This window comes from Falco cherrug, chromosome 2 (genome assembly GCF_023634085.1).
Source record: "Falco cherrug isolate bFalChe1 chromosome 2, bFalChe1.pri, whole genome shotgun sequence".
Lineage (NCBI taxonomy): Eukaryota > Metazoa > Chordata > Aves > Falconiformes > Falconidae > Falco > Falco cherrug.
The window spans coordinates 102,725,940-102,749,302 of NC_073698.1; the positions used below are offsets into that span (position 1 = coordinate 102,725,940).

Here is a 23,363-nt window from a genome sequence, read left to right on the forward strand (position 1 = left end):
TTACCTGTTTTCTCTGGTTTCTCCATTATAGACAGTAATGTTTTGCTTTCCTCCTTTTTTTTTTGAAGTTTTAAGATCCTTCTTTAGTGTCCTGGTTGTGTTTTGCTTTTGTGCAGTGGTTAAACTTCCTCAAATATGAGTGGCTAATTTGCTAATTAATGCAGCTGACACCTTACTCGACTGCTGTTCTCATTCTCCATTGCCCTTTTTGCTATTTGTGCCTGGGTGTATGTTCATCCTGGGGCCAAAACGTAGTGGCTTACCATGAGAGGATCTCACTCTGTGATGGGGGTATGTGTGTGCCAGGTGATACAGCCACGGGTTTCTGGTGTGTTTCTTGTGCTTCTGGATGCCCTTGTGCCAGGTGACACCCATTGCCCCCACTCTCACTTCCACGTTGCGTGTGCTCTTGCTGTCCTGTTCCTACAGCATGCCTGTCTCAAACCTTCAGTCTGGTTGAAATGTTTACTATTCACATAAAGGGTGAAAGTGGCAAGGCCATTGTTTTAAAAGCAAGGTGCAATCCAAAGGTAGAGCACCACTGCTTGTAAAACTCTGATCCATTTCAGAGAAATCAGTGTGCCTCATTAGCTTCAGTTTAACTTCAGGATTAGACCTTCTCAGCCATTATGTCATCTAGGCTGTTCATACTTAAAACCCTGTTAACTCTTAACTCTGTTCCCAGCCTCCTTCCGTTTCAGCTCATGTCACATATTAGGCACAGTCTATTCTGCTGCTTCTGCCAAGTCCAACATACTGCCACTTATTTTTCTTTTCCTGCTTTCTTCATTCCCCTTAAGCGCTGGAGTCCTGGTGCCACAAAGCATTTAAACATATGCTCAACTCTAAGTGATGAAGTGTTTTGTTGAGTCAGGACCTTTGCATTCAACTCGTCCTGTTTGAGTCCAAGTAGCCTTTGAAGTTTGAAAGGCACAAGGAGAAATCCTTAGTGGCGCAGGGAGGACCAGTTAATTCTTTTATTAGTCTCTTTGGTTCTTCAGTGTAGTTGCTGTTAGAGTCCCATTTTTTACTTTCTTTGCCTATTGTACCATCTGCCTTTTTTTGCTTCGCATCACTCTGTTCTTTCATTTACCACTTTTCTTCCCCAGAGTTGGGAAGCATAATTCTACTTTGTACCTCAGAAAATTAGCTGTACAGTACAATTTGTTTAATTGAGTTGGCTCAATTCAGATTGGCTAGTCCATTACATGCTTCTGGTACCATCAGGCAGGTGACCAAGAATGCCACTCCCACACCATGAGACCTGTCCGAGCGTACTATCTCACCTCCCTTTGTCCTGATGAGATAAAAATATCTGTGCTGGATGGAAACAGTTGATGCATGCAGCTGTTTCAGAAAGAAAAGAATTGAAAATGTACAGAAGTATGGGATGGAGGCTGCTAATTGGATCTTCCTCGCAATCTCTGAGCCCAGAGCTTGCCCAGAGCTTTGGTGACTTAGCACTGACTCAGAGAGACATGACTCCTTTTGATGTCTTTGCGTATTTTTATTTTTTTTTTTACCTACTGCAGCGTGGCTCTGAATTCAGGACTTTTGCTTGCATTGCACTCCTGGGTCACTGCGACTGGGCTCCTGCTATCGCAGGCAACCCATCCCGTGATTGCTTTCATAAATGTGCCAAGCTTAATATTCACATCTTTCAAGTAGCTAACCCCTGCTGCATCTACTGGAAAGCTGTTCCAGAGCCATACTCTTCTGATCACTGAAAATCTTTTCTTTTGCAAGCTTCCTCTAAAGTGTATTAATTCTAGTAATGTATGTCTGAACTGACCCTGCATATGCCATTTTGATATAAAACTGAAATAGCTTTTTTGATCCCTTCTTAAGTGACGATGTTTCCAGACTGGAGTTGTTTTGGGGACCTGCTGTGTGGCAGAGTATATGTCCTTGTGCATCACAGTGTTCCTGTTCAGTATATTAGTTAGCTGTGTAGGCTAAAGTACGGTTCTTGATTTGAGAGTGTAATTCTTGTTTGATCAGTGGGGTACATGTTTCACTTATGCCAAGGGACAGAATCTGGTCCATTTTCCTGGGGAAAATGTTTTTCTCTGTTACTCCACCACACTGTTGACTGACCTGTCTGGTCTTTCCAACAGTTGCATGTATGTCTGAAATGACTGTAATGGACTGTGACACTTGGGAAAAAAATTGACCCTGTGAGCATATATCTTAATGAAAGCTGTATTAATATGTGATTTAGCGGTTGTGGATGCTTTTGATGCTGAATATTTGGCAAGGCATACAACAGTGTTTAGTCACTTTCTTCCCATTGTTGCAAAGTGATGTAAAGTTTAGATTAGTAACAGGTCGTGACATAACAGCAGTACTTAAAGCCTCAAGGAAAACTTCGATAAATGTTGTGTTTACAGATTGTTCTGTCAAAGTAGCTCAGATTGTCGCTACATCTCCATTTTTGCTGCCAGCAATATTTGCATGGATATGAGCCCTTCTGGCTTGTGCGTGTTGTTGTTTCAGAGCCATGATGAATGCTCAGACCTGTAAAAGAGCATGAACTTACCAGAGCGTGCAGTATGGCAAAGGACACCTGAAGGTTGGCTGTGCTTTGGTGTTCCCGGTTGTGTTTAACTGCTGTCAAATGTGATAATCACAGCATGGGAGAGCCTTCTGCCAGGCTTCCTCGCGTTCCGGAGAGGAGGGAGCAGAGCGTTTCTTTTCAAATAGTCGAGCGAGCGTCAAAGCTGTTACCTTAGGCAAAACTGAAATGGAAGGATAACATTTTAATTGTCTGACAGACAGTGGATTTAGGCTTTTATTCAGCAAAGCACATGAAGTCTGTTGACTTCATTGGGAGTGTGATATTTAAACCTAAGCATATGTTTAAGCTCATTCCTGAGGTTTCCAAGCAAGGCCCTTGGGTAGGGAACTTCTCACCTTCCCTGCGTGAGAGGGGAAGGGCATTGGGCTCCGCGCCTAAGGAAGTCAGGGCTACATCTCATTAGCGTAAAAAGCAAGGCAAAGCAACACCGAAACTGTAAGGAAGGGCCAGGGCAAAGGGGTGTCTCTTCTGCACAGCTTTACAGGAATAAGCAATATCCCATTTCCAGGGAAAGAGGAGGAAGGGGCTGGGTCCTCAGTCTGCTCTCCCTCGCTGCTCAGTGGGGTTTCCCTGTCCTTCGTCCAGGCCGTGCAGGCAGATGAGCAAGGATTTCGTGCACTTGCAAGGGAAGTTATTGCTGATTCATCACAACTGGCTCTTCGCCAGCCCCCAGACAACTCCTGAGGTGGAAGAGGTCAGATCTAGCTCAACATTACTTAATGTAGCGTGTGCACGTTTTTATCCTGCGGTGACTTCTGCATCCTCAGCATAGCTGCCTTCAGATAAAGGGACTTTCATCACTTTATGGAACCTATAAGAGCCACAGCATGTTTTTGTAACTACAGTTTAATTTTCAGGTTTTTTTAGTTTTCTGACTCATAGTCCTTTTCTCCAGAAACATAAAATGATTCATATACTCAAGCACTTAACTCCTTTTACATTTGTAAATGGCACTTCATGCATGCTTAATGAGTGTATTCCAAACCACTAAAACCATAATTTGCTTATGCTACGTAATAAGGTTTGAATCCTGCAAAGACTTCTGTAAATACTTTTCAAGTTCATTGTAGGCTTTTGCAAATGGTGATTTAGAGCCGGAATGTCCACTGGCTTAGACTCAGCAGGTCTTTGTGGTCCTCATAAGCTCTGACACAGCACCTGGGAAGAGAGAATGAGAAAAGGAAATGGAATTGGTGCTATAAATCTGATGCAGAAAAGAATGCAGAAGAGGCTCTTTTATTGCTTTCACAGGGGTAAGAGATGAATATTAAAATACATTAGAAAAAGAAGATAGAAGGAGAAGATGAAAACCATTTTTTTTCCTTTCACTCTGCTCCAGAATTTCTAAAATTAAACTCTCAGTGTCTTATTATTTTTATTGGAAGATATGAGGGAAAAATCCCTATGCTGGATAATTCAAAGCCCAGATAGATTTATTTAGACTCAAAATATACAGTACTAGCTAGAACTGCCTTTTTAAAAAGCTATTGCACTGTTACTCAGGCAAGGCACATAATTTATGATTTTATTTTTAAAATGGGATCAAATAATTTACAACACTGGGTTTTTAATCTCTTAATCCAGACTGTTTCTCCCAGATCTTCCAGGAACCACTTCAGATTATTAAATGTCAAAAAAATCCTACATCTTTTTCACTTCTGTAACAGACAGAATTTCTAAAAGCAGTAAAATCCTTCAATTTGAGTTGAAATTTAATAAATCATAAATGCATTTTGGGGCCACAATGTATATGTTCTGAGAATCAGATTTCTGAAAAAGTCAACAACATTTTTTTCAGGTACGTAAAGTAGGGGGGTTTGCAGGCATCTGTTCATTTGTCTTATTATTCTGTTATTTTCACATTGTTGTTGTTGTGAAAAAGTACTTTTGGTTACAGTCTTCCTCCTCTTTATTGCATAAAATGGCAAAATTATCTCCTTCATCCTCCCTCCATCTCCAAGAATTTAGAAAAAAAAAAAAAAAGTAGAGTTAATAAGCTTCTCCAGGAATAATTTCTAACTCACTAATGTCAGTGAAAGAGTACAAGTGAAACAGTACTATTAGTTAGGAGAGGATTGTGATTTGCATGTCACATGCCTTGAGCTTTGCAGGAGCTGGAAGGGGCTTGGCTTTTCACTGTCAGAGCTGTTTCCTAGTTGCAGGTGTAGTCACTATGTAACTGGGACCAGCCCTGGCACTGCTTCAGCAAGTGGGTCGCGGTGCTCCTCTGACATTCCGTTAAAAGAAGTAGGAGCACTGCTGGTCTTCCCAGAAGGTACAGGGGGGAGCCAAAGCCTCCAATTATTTATATTCTTCAGATGCTTTTCCAGTGATGTTGTGGATAAATACAGTTTGCACTGGTGGTTTTGCTGTGTTCAGGTGTCTACTGATCTCTCTCAAGACAGTACTTACTTCAGAGAGAGGCAATTTATGAAGAAACTGTGTGTTCCTGTAAAGAAGTTCCTCTGAATGATCTGAGGTCCCATGCATCTTTTAAATAGATGATGAGGATTTATCCTAGGATGCCAGAGGAAGATCTGCGATCCTCTTTGAGGGAGAATGATGGGACTCCTGAAAAATGGGCTGAATGAGCAGGGAGCATTTCAGGGATGAGAGTCTCTATGATGCTCTTCCAATTCAGTTTGCAGAAGAAAGAGCTGCAGTTGGTTTTTTAATAACTGGTCTGTGGCATTTGCTTGGTGGCTTCTCCCTCTGCACTCTGTGGCCATTCCTCTGACAGCCCTTATTTGGCTTGTGCTGTCTCTGTCAGGAGCTGATAGCGCACTTCTTTGCGGTGATTCACCAAATGTTTATTTAGGGGCTACACTGAATCTAGGCAGAAATCTTCCAATATTAAAAATATGTTTTACTTAGCAATTTACATAAGCTACTAGATTGGCATCTAGGTTACTTTTGTCTTCAGAGCTGACCACCAAGAAGGAAAAAAATGTTTCTGTTGGCCTCAACTTTTCCATAATTGGGAAGGAGATCTTGAGTCAGCAACATGCAATTTTATATGAAGCATGGACTGAATGCAAGATACCAAGTTTGGGCTTTTGCCTCTGTTAAGAGTATTTTGAGACTGAACGCTTGAACCATGGCCGCCTTTGGTAGCCCCTGAGGGAACCTGGAAAGTCCAGGGTCACAGCCATGTTTACACAATACAAACAGGTTTCTCATTAGCAATCTAAATAATAACAGTGTCTTTGTTAAATTCAGTGGCGTTTTACTTCTCAAAGACAATCCTGTCATGGAAAGGATTTAACTGGCAGGGAAATAACGTGTTTCTACCTCAATTCACTCAGCCACAGATACACGGTCAGTTGAGGTTGATACGAGTTTGTGCTGCCACCAGGAATGAGCAGGGGAAGGCTTTTCCAGCACTGCCCTCCCAAGTCACCTGGCCCAGGTCTCTGCTGTGCCAGTGCGAGCACTTCTGTGAAATGCCTGGAGGATGCCTTGTCCAGGAGTCAGGTCCCAGCTCTGAACAGCTGAGGAAAGTCACCCTGACGCCAGCCCTCTTTCACCCTGCCACCCGAATGAACAGAGTGCTACTGCTATTTTTGTTGTTATTTTCGTTGTTATTAAGGTGTGATTGTCATGTTAAGGGGGTAGAGGGTTTTCTGCCAAGAAGCAGTTCACTCTTTCATTGGTTTCTTTGTTCCAGCTGAAGTGAATGTGGCAGCAGAGGATGTTTATTAGCTCACAGCTCTGCCAGCAGCTACAGCTCATGCTGAAGTGCTTGGGGCAGTGGCTAGCTGGCACACACAAGGCTGTTGAGAAGGAGACAGTCTTATATGGAGAAAATTAAATACAATAAGGACCAGCCTTCACTGTGCAAAACATTGCAAGTGAAGTTGATTGGAACGGGCAGAGTGGTATGAAACTATTAAGACAGACATCAAGGCCAACAGCAAGAAAATGAAGGGAGGACACAAAAAGACATCCTGAAGCATGGCAGAACTCTCCTTTGGTTTCCATATCTAGCATTTTCATCTCTGTTTAGCCCATTGCCCTGGGAATTGTGAGGAACTGCTCTTAATTACAGCCGTCATGGTTCTTTCTCTTAAAATTAATTAATATGTGGGTCACCTCCATCCTGCCTTTGTGCTACTCAGCCTCACAGGGAAAGAGTTGAGCCCTATCTTTTGGACCTTTCCCTTGGAGTCTCCTCATTTGTTTCACTGACCAAAAAACAGCCCTGTGCGGGATGTTCCCTGGCACATCACAATCACATCATGCGTGCCTGGCTTCAGGGTTTGCTACAGGCACAAAGCAGGCAGCAGGCATGCTAACAGGCCAAAATAACCTTTCTGGCAACTGTGACTCTACAGGCCTGGCTTCAGGCCAGGTAAAAACACACTCTAAATGCATGCCTGGGTAAAACTTAGGCAGGTTTGCCTGTTGGTAGCTCAGAGATTTCAGGATCTCACAGGCAAGAGGTGCAGAAGTCACAACAGTAAGCCAGGCTCCTGGAGCAGGAGCTTCCCGAAAGGAGAGCTGCAGGATTCTCCTGGGCTGAGCCCATGGAGTGTGCAAAGTCAAGTGTTTGCAGAAGCTGGTGTAAATAAAATCACTCAGAAAAAGTACGTGAAGAATTACCAGAAAGATAATATTCCTGGGATTCTTCTAAGTGTTAATACTCAGTAACCCAGCTGCCAAAAGTGAGCTGTTACTGGGGGTTACTAACTTTATGGTCTTCTTGGAAGCCCACCATATTGTCCTGACCTCTTTTGCTTTGATGCTCAAAGGGCTGGAAGTAGGGCAGCAATTTCAGCCTCTCCCATTGCTGTTGATTCAGAAAATGTTTTGAATGGCAGCCTCAGTCAACAATGCAAACTGCAGGCATAAAAAGAATAAAAATCCCTAAATTAAAGCAAAGGCTACATTAGGTACAGTTGTGCCATAATGTTCTCTTTAAGTCAATGTCAGATTGGGCCTTGGATTTGTGAGCACAATGAGAAATGTTTTGGAAAGTGGAAATTGCATTATGGCTTCTGTTTCCTTTCCAGGGAAGCATGTGAAGCACATTACAGAGCGAGACAAGGTCATGACTGCAGGGAACAGCACAGGATGTCTGAGAGGGAAAGGTAGGGCGAGAGGAGCTGCTGCAAAACAAGGACAGAGAAGCAGCAGGAGAGCATGAGGGTGAGAAGTGGTAACTGGAAGCCTTGCAGTATCTTAATCAGAAATCTGTCACAGAAAATGTCAAAAAAAAGGCTTTCCCCCCATTACTTCTATGTTTGACTTTTTTTAATCTCTTGCTTTAATTTACATATGTGTTGTTGGGTTGTGGGGGTTTTATTCATATTCTGGAAATATCCTGAAATTTTTGAACTGACAAACAGATGGACTCTATATTTCAATGCCAGCATCTGTATGTGTGCACTTAATAGGCTGATGAAAATGCTGGGCAGGTTGGGACTGATCAAAATGTGTTTGCTTAGCTGTGATCAGTTAATAACACCAACTGTGTTTTAAGCATTGTGCTTATGATGTTGTGGCATGCACCTCCTGGCTATATTTCATGCATCATTCCTTGTGTCCATAAAACTATTTGTGAGCCAGCCCTACGCGGAGTCCAAAGCAGGGTGGAAGTGATGCCATCCTTCCCTCCACCCTCTGCCTAGGGCAGCAGGAGGCTCTCAGACCTGTCATACACAGGCAGGGGAACCAGTTTGGGACCCAGCTAGAGGAAAAGCTTGCTTTCTGTACTCTTCCTTTACTATAGCAGCTACATTGGCCTTTCCAGATTGCTTATTTGAAACACTTCGCGGCACTACTGGCCAAGCAGCACCTCCAGCAGTGGTGGGGAGAAAAGCGTATGGTTTGGCATAAAGGAAGAAAGCATAAAATGTCTACATATTTCTCAAAAGGCAAATTGTCTGAAAAGTCTGTCCAATGACAGCCCAAACCAGAACAAGCTGTAATTACATATCCTTTTGGTTTGCACTTCATGTGATTTTTCTCTCTGGTTTTGCAAGCCTGCCACAGTTACGCTTCAGTGGCTCAGCAGCCTTTTAACAAGCTGTAGAAGGTACCCTATTGCTCAGGCACTGGCAATACTAAAAGACGGAAAGTACTATCCTTTAACCCTTTCCAAGATGATGTAGCTTAACAATATGGAGCAGTCTCAAAGTGATGACCTGTCCACAAGGAGCTGGGAGGAGGGAGGTCAGCAACTGGGATGATCACCCACTGCCTTTTCATTGTACAGCTGCTACTCAGGATATTTTGGTGCGTATAACAAGGTAAAGAGGGAAAGGCACAGAGGAAACTATTTGGAAGGGATTAAACATTAACAACACACTTTAAATATGATGGAACAGGAGCAAAAGAAGGGAAATACTGTCCAAGTACAGTCTGTATTGAGTTTTAACAAGCAGGTGAGATTTGTTTATGGAAGCAGACAATCATCTCCTTCCTCCCTGCGGTATGTATTTAAAGGAAGTACTAGTCAGAAATTTGTCTAAGTACAACTTGCAAAGTAAGCTCTCAAAGGCAAGCCTGGTCCATTTGAGTTGCTACTCTGTAAATTAATTATTTAATTTAAAACGGGAGGCATCAACTAGCTGACTATTTAACTGATTCTCAAATTGAATGGCTCTTCAGACCACACTGCCCTGGTGTCTGTGTTCCAGGGCTGTAAAACACTGTGATGAGAAGGCTATCGGTTCAGCCATGGGGTACCCTGGCTCAATCAGTCACTCCTCTATCAGCTTTTGCCATGGGGTTCTCAAGGTACCCCAGCCGTAAAGCCAAAAAGGCCTGGAGAGCAAAGCCAGTCTCTTAGAGGATCACTCACTGCATGGTTTTGTCCTTATGAAAATAAAGGGACAACTGTGGAGAAGGACAGACCCCCCAGAATGGGTCTGCCTGCTCCAGCAGAGGCAGGAGAAAATGGAGTGCAACCCTGCTGCACTTCTGCTGGCAGTCCGAGTAAACCAGGGTTTGCCAACCAAATTAAATAAATAGCCCAACACCACCCTCCAAGTAATATCAAGTCTGATTAAGAGTCCAAAGAGTACTTTTTTCAAAACGGCAATGGCTCAATCAGAAGATCAAAGATCATTGATTTTTTTTTTTTTGGTAGTTTTATCTCCAAGAATGAGCTTTTAAAAATCCCTTATCAGCTTCTCTTTGAGTGCTTGAAAGGGGAAAAAATTAAAAGGTATTTATTAGTATTAGCAGTAGTATTCCAAAATGTATTGCATACATTATTATTAATATTATTCTACACATGTAGCGCCAGCAAGTCATAGATGCAGAGAGTTGGCAATAAATTAATTGGAGAACTAAAACAGTACTGGAAATTAGAAAAGATGATGAGATAAAATAGATCAGCTGAGCAAAGTAAAGACTGAGAATGGCACATTTTTCTTGCACTAATATGGTAATGAAATATAGCAAAGGCAGAGTAGGAATACTGATCTTCACATGCTTCTAACAACTTCTTGCTATACCCGGTCAAATTGCTGTAAAATTGCTAACGTGAGCTATTACAGGATGAAAAGACCTTTATGCCAATATAAATGCATCTCTGGTGTGGAGCTCTGTCACTTCTGCAGTGATAGTTTCTAAATTGATACAGTCTTAATAGAGTGAGCTAAGCTTTGGAAAAACGGGTGGCTTCAGCTCACCTGTGCTAGCTTTAGCCTGTGTCCTCCAGTAGAGGACACGAGTCCAGGCACTGTGGCAGGAAATCCAGAGCCCATAAACACTACGTGATGCATACAGGGAAAAAGAACCCAAACTCCCACATGAACTGATGGGATCTGAGCTGACATTACCTCTCAGAAATGAGACTTGGTACTATGGTAAATAGTGCCATAAAACCTTAGTTCCCAGCTCTTTGACAGTTAAGAAAAAACAGATCTAATACTGTGGATTATTTAAGAAGAAAATGGAGAAGAAAACAGCAGGCATTATTATGTCCCTGTCATATGTGCTTCTGCTGCAGCTCTCAGAAAACAACACAAAAGGATGAGGAAAAGTGCAAGGAGGGGTGGCTGGAGTGATCAGAGGGTGAAGCAATCCCTTTGTGTAGGACAGCCATGTAGGATGGGGCTCCTGCAGGACAGGGAAGAGCTGGCTGCCAGGCTTAATGCTAAAGGTCTGTAAAATCACGGGCAGTGCAGAAGGGGTAGCTGGCAGCTGAAGAGCTGAGAGCTAGGAGGCTCAGGTGAAATTACTGGGCGTTCAGCTCAGAAAAGACCAGAGGAGACAGTTCGTCAGATATGTAATTAAGCTGGGGAGCTTTTTGCCACATGAGGCTGTGGATGCTAAAATTCACATGAACTCAGGGTGAGGCTGGGCAGGTTTGCAGAGGAGAAATCCACTGAGTGATAAACTTAAAAAACAAACCAACCTGTCTGGGTCAGAAAGTTGCTGAACTGCAAATCACTGAAGGAGGCCAGAGGAGAAAGTGTCCTCCCTTTTCTTACGCTCTTCCCAGGGCATCTTCTTGGCTACTTGCCCTTAGTGGCTTCTCTAGTTTAAGAAAGCCTTTAAAGGCCTCCCAGGGAGGGGAAGGGCTGAAGGGAAACAGGAATCAAGAGAAATCATCTGCTTGTGAAGGACAACAAATGCAAAAAGGGGAGGGGTATGAGGGCTGCGTAGCCAAAAGCTGAAGAGTCGGGGATGTGGGGACAGCCAGCAAAGCACTGGGCAGCACCTCCTCCCTGTAAGATACCCAGGGGGTAAGGGGTGCTGCCGGGTGGGGACACGGTAGAACGTGCAAATGGATACTGTCCCCAGGGCATCCTCGAGGAGAATGGTGCCAGCACTTGGGGCTGTCTTGCACACCAAGGAGGTGCAGGTGTGGAGGCATGAGTCCAAACATAAGGGGAGGGCAACCGAAGCCTCAGCAGGAGGGGTTTGGGCGAGGCTGAAGCAGCACTGGGGTGCAAGGGCATGGCAGGAGGTCTCTGGTCCAGCAAGGCCAGGCTGGCAGGCATGTATACCCCTGTGCCCCACCTGGGTTGCTCTAACCCATAAGCAGAGCCAGACCTGTGCGTGCCCCCATGCTGAGGACACCTCAGAGGCAGGAGGAGGCTGGGGGGGGAGGGGCATGCTGCACAGCATCCCTTGGCCACAGTCATGCAGAGAGGTTTTGGAACATGCACTTTGCTGGGGATCCCTGGGTGGGAAGCAGGGGTGGAGCGGGTAGACTCAGGAGGGTCTGTCTTGGTCGCAGTGGGATTAAAACATTTTGCATTACAGTCTGTGGGCTTTCTGGAAAAGCTGACTGAAAGGTTTTTTCTTTTCTTAGCAGTTTTGTACTAATAAACCAGACTCCCTGGCAAAGTTTTATGCTCCACACTGCACCACTTGTGAAGTTACGGCAGAACTCAAGAAGAAAAAGAGAGGCCAACAGACTACAAAGTCCCTGGCATACAGCAGTGCAGGCCATGTATACCTGCTACCCAGATTTTGGCAATGCATTTAAAAATTGATACCTAGTCAGTAATCATTCTTCTTTCAGGAAACACTAATCTGTTGAGCCATAAGATTTTTTTAGGCATTGTCCCCAAAGTGGGCATGACCACGAAAGTCATATTCATCTTGAGCAAGATTGACATCCACTTTGCTTGCCTAACTCCCAAAGTATTAGCCTTCTGGAGGAGGGAAGGGGAACTAAATTAACTCCATTCCCACTTATTAAGGCCCGAAGGAGCAGGGCTGCTCTTCAGTCTCTCTCCTTTTCTCTAGTCATCTCAACCCTAGCCACTGCAGGCTGGAGCCACCACTGGTGATGCCTCTGCCGCTTGTGTAAAACACCCAGGCTACCAGTTCCCCCAAGGGACAGGTTCTCTGACCCCAGGCGGCTCAGCCGTGCTGGCAGCAAGAGCAGTGAGAGCCCTGCCTGGCTTGAGCATTGCCAAGGCCTTGGTGCCACCCAGCAAAAGGCCTGATCCCTGCACGGGGTTCTGCTGGGCCATAAATGTTAAGCTGTGAATAAGATTTATATTCTTTCCAGCAGGATGTTGCTAAAAGCAGGTGGAAAGCTGCTTCTTTGAATATCTGTTTTTTACCCCGAAAATGTCTCATGACATTTCTACAGCTTTAAAATTACTTCCCCCCCGCCTCCCCCCCATCTTCACCTTTCAGTGCATTGTTTTTCTGTGGCAGTCTTTTTCTCTTCATTGGCTTTGCTTCTGTAAAGGACTTTGCATAATGTTTTCATTCACATTGTTCCATTTCGAAGTTTTCCCTTTATTTCAAACTTCCTAGTTGCTATGTGACTCTGCTCTGTGGTTTCTAGGTCTTCTTTTCCTTTACGGTGTCCTTTTTCTCTTAGGCACTTTCCCTTGAACAGCTCTATGGTGGTGATAGCATAAAAAATCGCTGTATCCCTCTGTGTCTATATAGACAGAAGTCTAAAATATCAGAGAAAGACAAAGCAAGCATTTTTTAATATAAAATAAGAGGTATTTACTTATAGGACACTTATTTTCAAAAATTCCCTGAGAGCATGAGGAGAAACTTCACTATTTTATAAAAAATGCACGCTTATTTTTCTTCTTACATTCTAGTCATATCATAGCCTTTCCACAAAAAGAACCAGCATTTATTTTTGTGCTGTGTGCCTGGAACAGCTACTCCATGACCGTCATCCTGCCAGGATTTGGTGCTGAGGAGGTGCATCTGATGTTTACAGGCTAAGTGCTCCCAGTTTTAGAGGGGGCTGTTGTGAGTGGCAGGGGCTGCAGGACTCCGAATCAGGATGGGTTTACGCTCCATGGTATTTGGGAAAGTACATCTGGAGTCCTCTCAGACTGATCCTTTTCAACTCAAACATGTGATTCCTGGTACAGTTTCACATGCTTGGCACTGGGTCTGATCTGAAGCCCACCAAGACCAGTGAGCACCTTTCTGCTGGCACACAGTCAGGCTGTAGCCAGATTTAAGAAGTGGCCTACATCTTTTGCTCCATATCCCAGGCTCTCTTTGCATAACCATCCATAGGTGGTCTAAATTTACCCCTGCAGTGTGAAAACCCGGATCCACAAGCAGTGGTGGGTCTAGCTATTTAAACTGCTTTTTGTCCTGATTTCAGAACCACGAGCAAAACCTGCACTTACCAGTTTTGTCAGGAAAGCTAGGTGGTGAATATGTTCATTGGTGACCATTTTTGTTTCTGGCTCATGGCTATACCAGAAAGAGCTGTGGTGGGGACCAGCAAAAGAATGCTTTAGCAGATATTTCTTATTTTGCTTATTGACCTGGGTTTGCTAGCCTGGCACAAGTGGGTTTTGATTTCCAGTATAGCTGTGTTTAGACTGAGAGTCCTTTTCCAGCTTGGAAGTTTTGCCAGTGGACCTCAGATGGTTTTGAATTTCAGGTGCAGGCAGATACAGAGGGGCTTTCCACAGCTGTGTCTTATCCTGATGCTGTTTCTTTGCAGAGGCAAGGTAGTGCCAGTCAGCCAACACTGCCAAAGAGTCACTAGGAATCTTTGGAGCAGTTGCTGTTTGTGCAGAAGGGGAACAGGCTTTGGGTGTGAGGCTGCGGTGTCCAGTAGGCACTGGTGCATGAAGAGTGCAACCTATCACTCGGGGCAGATGACCAAATGGCACCTGGCTGACCACTTTGGAAACAAATGGGACACCTTTGCCTTTGGAGACAGCTGAGACAAACTGTTTAAAACTGTGCTTAAAATGGGCTTTATTAACATAGAACTCTTAATTTAGCACTGGGAAGCTAACGTGCTGTATGTCGGCACTTCTGTCAGGCTTTAGGATGGAGATTGGGTTTTCCTCAGGGTGCAGCTGTTAAAAGTGCAAGAAACTGCTGTGGTTTCTCGGATTTGAGCAGATCAGCCAGGCAGAGCATACCTGGGAGGCAGGAGCTGGGCAGCAGTGGACCTTGTACAAAGCAGAAATGCAATGCAGGACCTGTGGCCAGTGGTCAGCAGTGACTGGTTCTGCTTCTTCCATATGGGACAGGGGTGATTTCAATATAACAAGAGTTCCCTGCAACTCTGTGACGCAGTGCTCCCAACGAAGGGCACAATGATTCATTGACTAAATAGATGTAGCAAAAGCAGTTGTGATTCATTGTTGTTTGTAATAGGGATACCATGCACTGTGCCTGATTTTTAAATTGTGACATTATAAGAAAACTTTCTGGAATTAAGAGAGTATTGTGTTAAAGTGTCTCCTGAATCAAACTGTTTTCTCACATGGCAGTTTCTCTCTAGGTATTGATAATGTTCTCAGAAAGAGCAGGATGGGAAAACTGGAGGTCTCTTGGTCACCTCTTCCAAGAGCATCAGACACTTTTGTTGTTGGATGCAAACTATGGGGGATATGGAGGAGGTGGGGAGGTGTTTTTCAGTTTCTCCAGGTGGTTAATATCAAGGCACTTGATCACGTCAGTGTTTTGAGCTACGGGTTTTATGGCCAGGTGCTTGCTGCCATGAGTTAGGGTTTTGTAAATTAGGCCTTTATATATTCTGCAAGATATTAACAGGTTTACTCTCCCTATATACTCTTCATCATTGCTACATAACAGCGGAGAGCAATTTAGCTCCCTGACAGTGTATTTGAGTAAGACAGCAAATTGTCTGTGTTTACTTATGCTATACAATTCAGTAATTGTACTGTAAATCTTGGCCAAGTTCCTGAATAGTTGGTGCCTAAAACCAAGCTCTTAAATTCATATTTGGGTTCCTAAACAGAAGGTCTGATTTTTCAAATACTGAATCCATCCTGACTCTTGCTGACTTTTTGGAAGCCAAGAGGCTATCAATAGCGTTTTGAGAATCAGGCCTGCTATGGGTTCACATGCTTGTATGGGGAAGTTGAACTGTGGTTTAGACTCCTTTTAAGAATTGTCTTCGTAGTATTGCAGTGCCTGTTTTATTCTCTGCATTGTAATAATTCCTAGTGGAGCTTATTCATGTTGACAAACTATCAGTTTGGATTGACTAAAATGTTCAGTAAAAAAGTTGCCAGCAAGGTTGCTGTTTGAAATCTTTGCTGGAAGATGAAGCGATGAACACAGAATATTCTGGTACGTCACTAGGTTGGGGGTTTTTTTTCCTAAAAGGGTAGGCTATAAATACCACCTTTCATATAACATATGCTTTACAGCCTGTGCCTGACAACAAACCTGAGTGAACTAGGGTTCATCAGAAAAGCTGATTTTGCCCTCAGTATTACTGGGAGCTCTTCAGTGCCTCTTGGTGAGGTTTGTCTCCTGTGTGTCAGTGCAGTAAGGCTTCCTTTCCTTTCTCTATAAAATTTCAAGGAAAGTCTGATTCATTACTTCAGAGGCTGAACTAAATTCTTTCCTCTGGACCCTTTTAAAAGAAATCATTTAAGCCTCAAATACTTGTACTGGCAGCAGTAGCAGATGTGTGAAAGAGTGGGCATTCACTTTGCTTCTTCTTAACCTGTGGGCACAGAAGCACAGAAGAAGGACTTTTTGACCGAAGATAAAACAATGACAAAACCATTCCTGTGGAAGCACAGCATGCAGGCACTTTGGGATGCTTCTGGAATATATTACTGGGGATAACTTACTCTTTCTTTTAAAAAGAAAATCATACCAATGCCTTTAGGAAGAAAATGTCTTGTGTGATGAGGGGAAAGGGAAGAAATTATTCTTGGTAATATTGAAAAGTTGTTGAATCCACATAACCTTGGAATGGGAGGATTTAATATACAGTAAATCAGCAGAGTGATCTGGCATGATTGCAAAGGCATCTTACTTTGGTCTTGGAGATCTGTCATATCTTCTATTGAGATGCCCTGATGGATCAAAGTTTGCAGCATTTACAGTAATCAATGTGTACTCTTTTTGCTCAAATGGGAGCCACTTCTGAGAAAGGAACTTTATTTTGTAAACTTTATTTGGCTGAGACTGAATGCATGTTTCTGTTCCCCTTGCAGAGGCACAGCGATAGCTGGAATTGTTTTTGGTATAGTATTTATAATGGGAGTGATTGCCGGGATTGCCATCTGTATCTGCATGTGCATGAAGAACAACCGTGGGACTCGAGTAGGGGTCATCCGAACTACACACATCAACACTATCAGCACATACCCAGGTAAGGAAGCAAAATGACACTCCTTCAAGTGTGCCTGTGTTCACGGTAGGAATGTATCTTTGGATAGTTATGGCTCCACAGTTAATGGGAGATGTGAATTCAGCAGGAGGCTCTTCTCAGTCGGGAGGGGAACAACATGACTCCCTGCTGGGAAACGCAAGACAGCTCAGTGTGCTCAGTGTTCGTCAGTGCAGCACTCTGCTTGGGCTAATTTATTCAGATACTCCAGTAGGCTGATGAGATCTGGCCAGGTGCCAGACTCCACAGCTGTATGGCTTGTGGTGCCTGCAGTAGCATGTTGAGACCTCACTCAGGGCACTGCTGCATTGTACAGGATAGACCTTCTCCCTGTGCCAGAGGCTCTCTGGTGATGGATCCCTTGTTTTTCTTTTGTGTTCTGGTTCTTGTATTTGCTTTTGTTCATATGCAGTCAGCTCCCTTTCATTGTCTGATATAATGGGGGCCTGGCATACCACAGAAAGGCGAAAACCTGGACAATAAGGCCTGTGGGTCATAGCACAAAGGCTTCAAGTGGTGCCATGTGGAATCTAATGCAGCCCAAACTGGCTGGTACTTGGCCAGGGCTCACAAGCCCCTGCAGGATCCCAGATGATTTCTACAAAGGCACGTGGGCATTTTTGCAGGGTGTTCTCTGCTGTGTGTCCCAGGAGGGACTGCTGGCTGGCACGTGGTGCTGGATCTGAGCTAGCTCTCTGCATCCGTCTGGCACTGTGCCTGATCTGATAGGAACTTGGAGCGTGGTGCAGAGAGGCCTCTTGCGCCTTGGTCAGAGTTAGCTGAGCATTGGACGTGCTCAGTGCAGGCTTGTCTGTGAGTTAACATTGTTTTGGTGTAACGTTTTTTTTAGGTGCAGGGTGGCACCAGGGGAGGCACAGAGCCTAAGCCAGATCTGGCACTGAGCTAATAAGCTGTCAGAGGCTCTGGGGCACCCCAAGGGACAGTAGGGACCCATCGTGGGTCTGCTCCAGTGCACTTGTGCCCATAGTGAGTGGGAACTGGTACATCAGGCTGTACCTGAGCTAGCTCTGTGCAGAGCCACTCTGCCTGCACCACATTTGTCAATTCATGCCAGTCTAGGATTAGGGTACAGGAGCACCAAAGGTGGATCTGCACTGAGCTAGCTGGGGTCTGCAAGGCTTCTTTGTTTGGACTCCCCACCATGTGAAAGTGGCCACATTGTTGAAGAGCAAAACTGACCCTGGAAACGGCATAACGGTGTTTATGCAATGCAGCTATGTCTCTGCTTCAGTGATGTTGTTAATTAGAAATCCAGGAGTGATTGCCTTGGGATAACTCGAGAGTTCATTGTAATAAAAGGCAATGGTGTTTCATGGATGAAGTCCCCTCATCCCACTCTTAGAGATCCCCTGCCTTTATATTCCCTCCTGGTGCAAAGGTTGCAGCAATGCCCACGTGGATTATGTATACTTACAGGCAAGAAATGCAATATTTTTTATGTGTTCCTTTATCACTTTCACTGCACTCAGTGTCTGTTTTCTCCCTCGTGGTCTTACTTTCCATTTAAACTAAAACCATCTATAATCATCCTTATCATTGCACCATTGTTTTGCATAGAGAGATGAGTAATGAAAGAAGACTGCAGCGTTCTCAACCATGAATTGCTGAAGAGCTACTTCAGAATCTAGTAGTCACTGCAAGCTGTAAAAACAAGAGCAAAATGAAGACTCCAGGGCTGTAGCCTTTTCCTCCCCAAGTCTGTTCCTGCAGTGACTCACCCCTCTCTCTCCACCTCCAGGCAGTTTGAGTCTGCACGCTCCTGGTTACCCATGCAAACATTACTTTGAGCAGTTCTTCCTCTCAGCAGCAGCAGTTTTTGGAGGATGGGGAAGCTCTGAAATGATTTCTCTGTTGCCCGCTGTCATGAACACTTCTGGAATAGTGACCTGACTTTGGCCGCCGGGTTTGTGACCAACCCTCCCCTGTGCCATTACCTGTTTTGGACAGGAGTGGCAAGCAGGCAGGCAAGGGGATGCCCTTCCTTTGCCTCAGCCACACCAACAGCCGGGTTCTCAGGGAGCAGAGAGTGTTTTTCATGGTGTTGTGAAATTTCAGTTTAACTCCAGCCAGCAACTAAGTACCGTGCAGCTGCTCGCTCGCTTCCCCACCCACCCTGGTGGGATGGGGAGGAGAATCAGAAAAAGGTAAAACCTGTGGGTTGAGATAAAACAGTTTAATAACTGAAATGAAGTAAAATAATAATAACAATAACAACAATAATAACTGTAATGAAAAGGAGAAGGAGAGAGAGGAATAAAACCCAAGGGGAAAAAAAACAAGTGACGTGCAATACAGTTGCCCACCACCCACTGACTGATGCCCAGCCAGTCCCCGAGTAGTGACCAGTGCCTCCCAGCCAGCTCCCCCCAGTTTATACACTGGGCATGCTGTTCTGTGGGATGGAGCATCCCTTTGGCTAGTTGGGGTCAGCTCTCCTGGCTGTGTCCCCTCCCAGCTTCTCGTGCACCTGCTCCCTGGCAGAGCCTGGGAAACTGAAAAGTCCTTGACTTGGGGTAAGCACTGCTTAGCAACAACTAAACCACCAGTGTGTTATCAGCATTACGCTGGTACTAAATCCAAAACACAGCACTGTAGCAGCTACTAAGAAGGAAATTAACTCTATCCCAGACAAAACCAGGACACGTGGCACGTGGCACACTGGGATTTGAGTCTCTTCCCCCCATTACAAACATCCTGGGTTTCTGTTTCCTCTCCATTCAAGTGCTACTTCACTGCCATTCTGCTTGAGACATCTAGGGAGGGGATAGGAAAGCATCCGTGGTGACATGAACAGAGACATGAGCAGACTTTGGACCCTAACAGTAACATAGTGACATGAGCAGATACAGACCTTAAAATTTGTAGAGATTACTCTAATGGGGTCTTGATATGGAGCCTACATTCCGTTCCCACCATGCTATCATTATGCGGCATTTATCATCTTCTTGATCACTGAATTAACTCTTCTTCTCTAAGATTAGTAGAAGTAGTTGAGAAAATGTTTTCAGCTGTTAGTGAATGTTATTTGTTGTTTCCTAAATGACAAACATTGGGCTCTCTTCAGATGTCTCTGCCGGAGTGATCAAGGTGAAAGCTTTGTTCTTCCTTAGCCCAAGCCCTGGGAATGTCCTGGGAAGATGTCTGGCATTTGCCCTGGGAGGTGCGATACTGCTGTGTTTGTCATGGCATGGCATGTCACAGATCTCCTCAGCATCCAGGGAGTGTTTGAGAGGTCTGTGGAGATCAGCGAAAGCCCCGTCTACCCCATCATTTCGAGATGGCATAAATCCATGTTGCTGCTGAAAGAGGCGGCAGAGAATGGTTATATGATGAAAACCCAGCTGTCCTCTCCTGAAAAAGTTTAGCTCTGCCACATCACCCTGCTATGGCCGTATGGCCAGCCACCCAGCTCAAACTAGGGGCATTCAGCACTTTTAAATTACCGAGGAGACCCACCTGCTGTATGGCCAAACACTGTTACAAGCACAACGTGCCTCTGTGCCCACGGCTAAGCAGTGAAGGAAAGGGCAATGAGGAAGGACTTGCACTAACATAAAGTGGCTGTATAATGACAGTTGGGGAAAAAAAGTGAGTGCATTGCCGGGAGGCTTAACATCTGTTGTATGGAGGTCTGAATGATAACTAGAAAATACTTGGGGGCCTGCATCTGAAAAAAATATTTTTAACTATGTTTTCTTTTTTCTCCAATTTCAGTGGCTCCACCACCATACAGTTACGAATATGAAATGGAATACCCAGCTGACCTACCTCCACCTTATACTCCAACCCCACAGACTTCGATACAGTACCCCCCACCCCCTCCGTACCCTGGCTATTCAGGGAAGTAATCAAATGGCTTCATACAGATAGCCTGTTGAAACAGCCAGCACCATTGGGACAAATATTATCGGCTCAGGGACAAATAGGAAGGGGTCTGCATCAACATTTACTGCCAGGTGTTGAAATAACCTGTGGGGGTTGCCATGGCTCAGGATGAAGAAGAATACTGTCCACTCCAGACCATCATTTTTCATGATTAAACATGTGACCAAAGAAACAGTTCCTGTAAGTTAGTGCCTGATGGGTAGTGCTTAGTATTAGTGCTTAGCTTCAGCTGCAACACGTTACAGCGTGTGGGAGTGGAGGTCTTCCCGTGTAAGAACATGCAAGTCGTGCACATGTTTCAACAAGCTGTTTTGAAAGCACAAGAGGCACCTGCTGGGGCTTATTCCGGGATAAAACTCCAACTACTGTTGTCAAGTATGTGTTACATCTTTCCTTGAAATGAGGAGAATAAGAAAGAACAAGGAAGACTGAAGCTATTTTCAGTTTCTTCTTAAGTCTGGTAATACCGAGTGACCAGCCGTGCATATTGGTCTGATAAGCATATTACAAGGAGAAATGCTATCGGAGCTATTCAGTAACCAAAAAATTATGGATATTATCTTTGGCTGAGTGCAGGTTGTTTTAAGTGCCTTTTTTTAAACAGTTTGAAACTAGTTTGTTGCCTAAAATATAAACAAAGAGCATTTTTATATGTGAAATACTCTAATTTATAGCTGATTTATTTTACCTGGACTTGAATACTGTATACATTAGAAATATGCTACAGTGCCTCTTTTATCAGCAAATGATAACTTTGATTTTTTACAAAAATACTGCATTGGGAAAACTCACAAATGGGAGAAGAAATAAAAACCAAATATTAAAACATCATTGATTTGTCTTCAGTTGGATTGCATAAAGACTATTTAAAAAAAAAAAACAAAACACATTGTTTACCAGTAATAATGATATTCAGCCTAACCAAAGAGATGAACATAGAGACTATAAGCATCAGACTCCTTTTCAATGTTGTCTTGGGCATTTTAAAACTGTAATACTTTTTGCATTTGTCACACATATTGTTCAAAATTACTTTATCTCTACAATATAAACTACAGACCTTTATGATTTAAAATGTCCTATATCCTTATGGGACTCACTGTAAATCAGCAGAAGCTATTTGACTTCAGAACAGAGTATTCCATTACCTTAAAGCATCACCCTTCCAGGGTAAGACTAGTATTTTTCGCAGATTTATTCATGAACCACAAAGACAGTGGTTCTTTTCAGGGATTTGAAAGTGCTGAATGCCCTTGGTCTGAGTTGGGTGCCTAGGCAGTTTGAAAGTGCTACAGCCAAAATAGCAGAAGGTGTCAAAAATACAGCACCTAGAGCTCAGGACAGCTATGGCATCAGGTCCGTTTCAGAGGGAGAGTCTGCAGATTACCACTGATTCCCAGAGATCAGCACACATTTAAATGTCTTCCAGGGTGACCCTCATCTTCTTTTCAGGTGTATCAGTGTATTAATGAATAAAAAAGCAGCTTGCAGAAGGTGGCACCATATCGCAGTGAAGTCAACTAATAACTTCTCGTCACCCCCTCAGTCTGATATTTTTGGCATTGTCATGATTCAGGGAAGAACTCAAGCATCGTTTTAACTGAGCACAAAAGTTACTCAGAGGCTTTCTTGTAAACTAGCCCTTATTGACTGGTCTTGATCAGATTTTGTAGTTTCAACCTTTCCAGGCTGATATAACTTATCCTCTTGAAACCCCACTTGAAAGCACGAATGGCCTCAGTCCTTGCCAGTGTAAGTTCAGATGATCTGTGTTGTGGCCTTTGGCCAAACTGAGCCTCGAATCACAGGCCCATTAGCTACCCAGGCATTTGTAACCTGGTCAGAGGAAAACAGCTGTGTCACAAGTTTTGGTTGCTGCGGGTTCCTTGGAGTCCTCTCCAAGGAAGGAGAGTTACATTCTCATTTCTATTTTGCTGTTCAGAGGTGACAAGTCCTGAACTAGGTTATCTTTACAATTACTTCTCCTCTGGGCTGTGTCCTGTGACATTTCAGCTAGTAGCTGGTACCCTGACCTCTCAAGAGACTGATGTTCCTCAGTTGAAATCCTCCCATGAAGGAAGGGCAACCTTCTGCATGCGGTGTTTTGGCAGTCCCTGCTCAAAACCATCTGCTGGGGTATCGATGTGCCTGCCAACATGGTGGCCAGCGTGAAGAACAGAGGAAGCGTAGTTTTCTCTGCGGGAAGTCCTGTTCCTACCACATCATTCTAAGCCAGTACCTCAGCACTTTCCAGCTGATCACACCGGATGGTATTTCTGTTCCAAAAAGTTACCTATAGATAAAGAGTGTTGTCATTCTTCACATTCTTGTATTTCATTTCTTTGTACTGAGCATGCAGACACACAAATCAAAGAGCAGTTTGCATTTGATGAATCCAGTCTCCTGAAAAATACAGAGAAAGAGAATTATCCTATAGATCATAAATCTTCCCTTAGAGGAAGAATTTCTCCAGCCGTGACATTTGTCAGAACAAATTAGAAAGCAGATTTCTTAGATGTAAAGGCATTTTTGGAAAATAACTATAAGTCTTTAATCACAGAGTTCTCTGGTTTTCAGCTTTGCAATTGTGTGTAGCCTCTGAGGGCACTCATAGTGACCAAAGTACCTACAATGTATACATGACTTATTCCAGGGGGATAAACTATGGGGATAGGAAATGGAGAACTTCATAGTGATGAAGAGCTGGTTGTTGCTATAAAAACACTAGTCAGGACATTGATTTTTGGTATGTTAATTAATGCTCTGCAGATCCACGTATGTTGGGCCATACCAGACAAATTATTT

At 44.0% G+C, this 23,363-nt stretch overlaps 1 protein-coding gene across 1 annotated transcript in view; it reads left to right on the forward strand.

Annotated features, from left to right (window-relative positions):
• CYYR1 (cysteine and tyrosine rich 1) overlaps positions 1-21,389 on the forward strand; it is a 63,357-nt gene extending 41,968 nt beyond the window's left edge. Inside the window, exons 3-4 of the mRNA XM_055702982.1 lie at positions 16,477-16,634; positions 20,388-21,389. Of these exons, the coding sequence (XP_055558957.1) occupies positions 16,477-16,634; positions 20,388-20,521 (292 nt within the window). The 3' untranslated portion in view covers positions 20,522-21,389. The remainder of the gene's footprint in view (positions 1-16,476; positions 16,635-20,387) is intronic.
• The last annotated feature ends 1,974 nt before the right edge of the window (positions 21,390-23,363 follow it).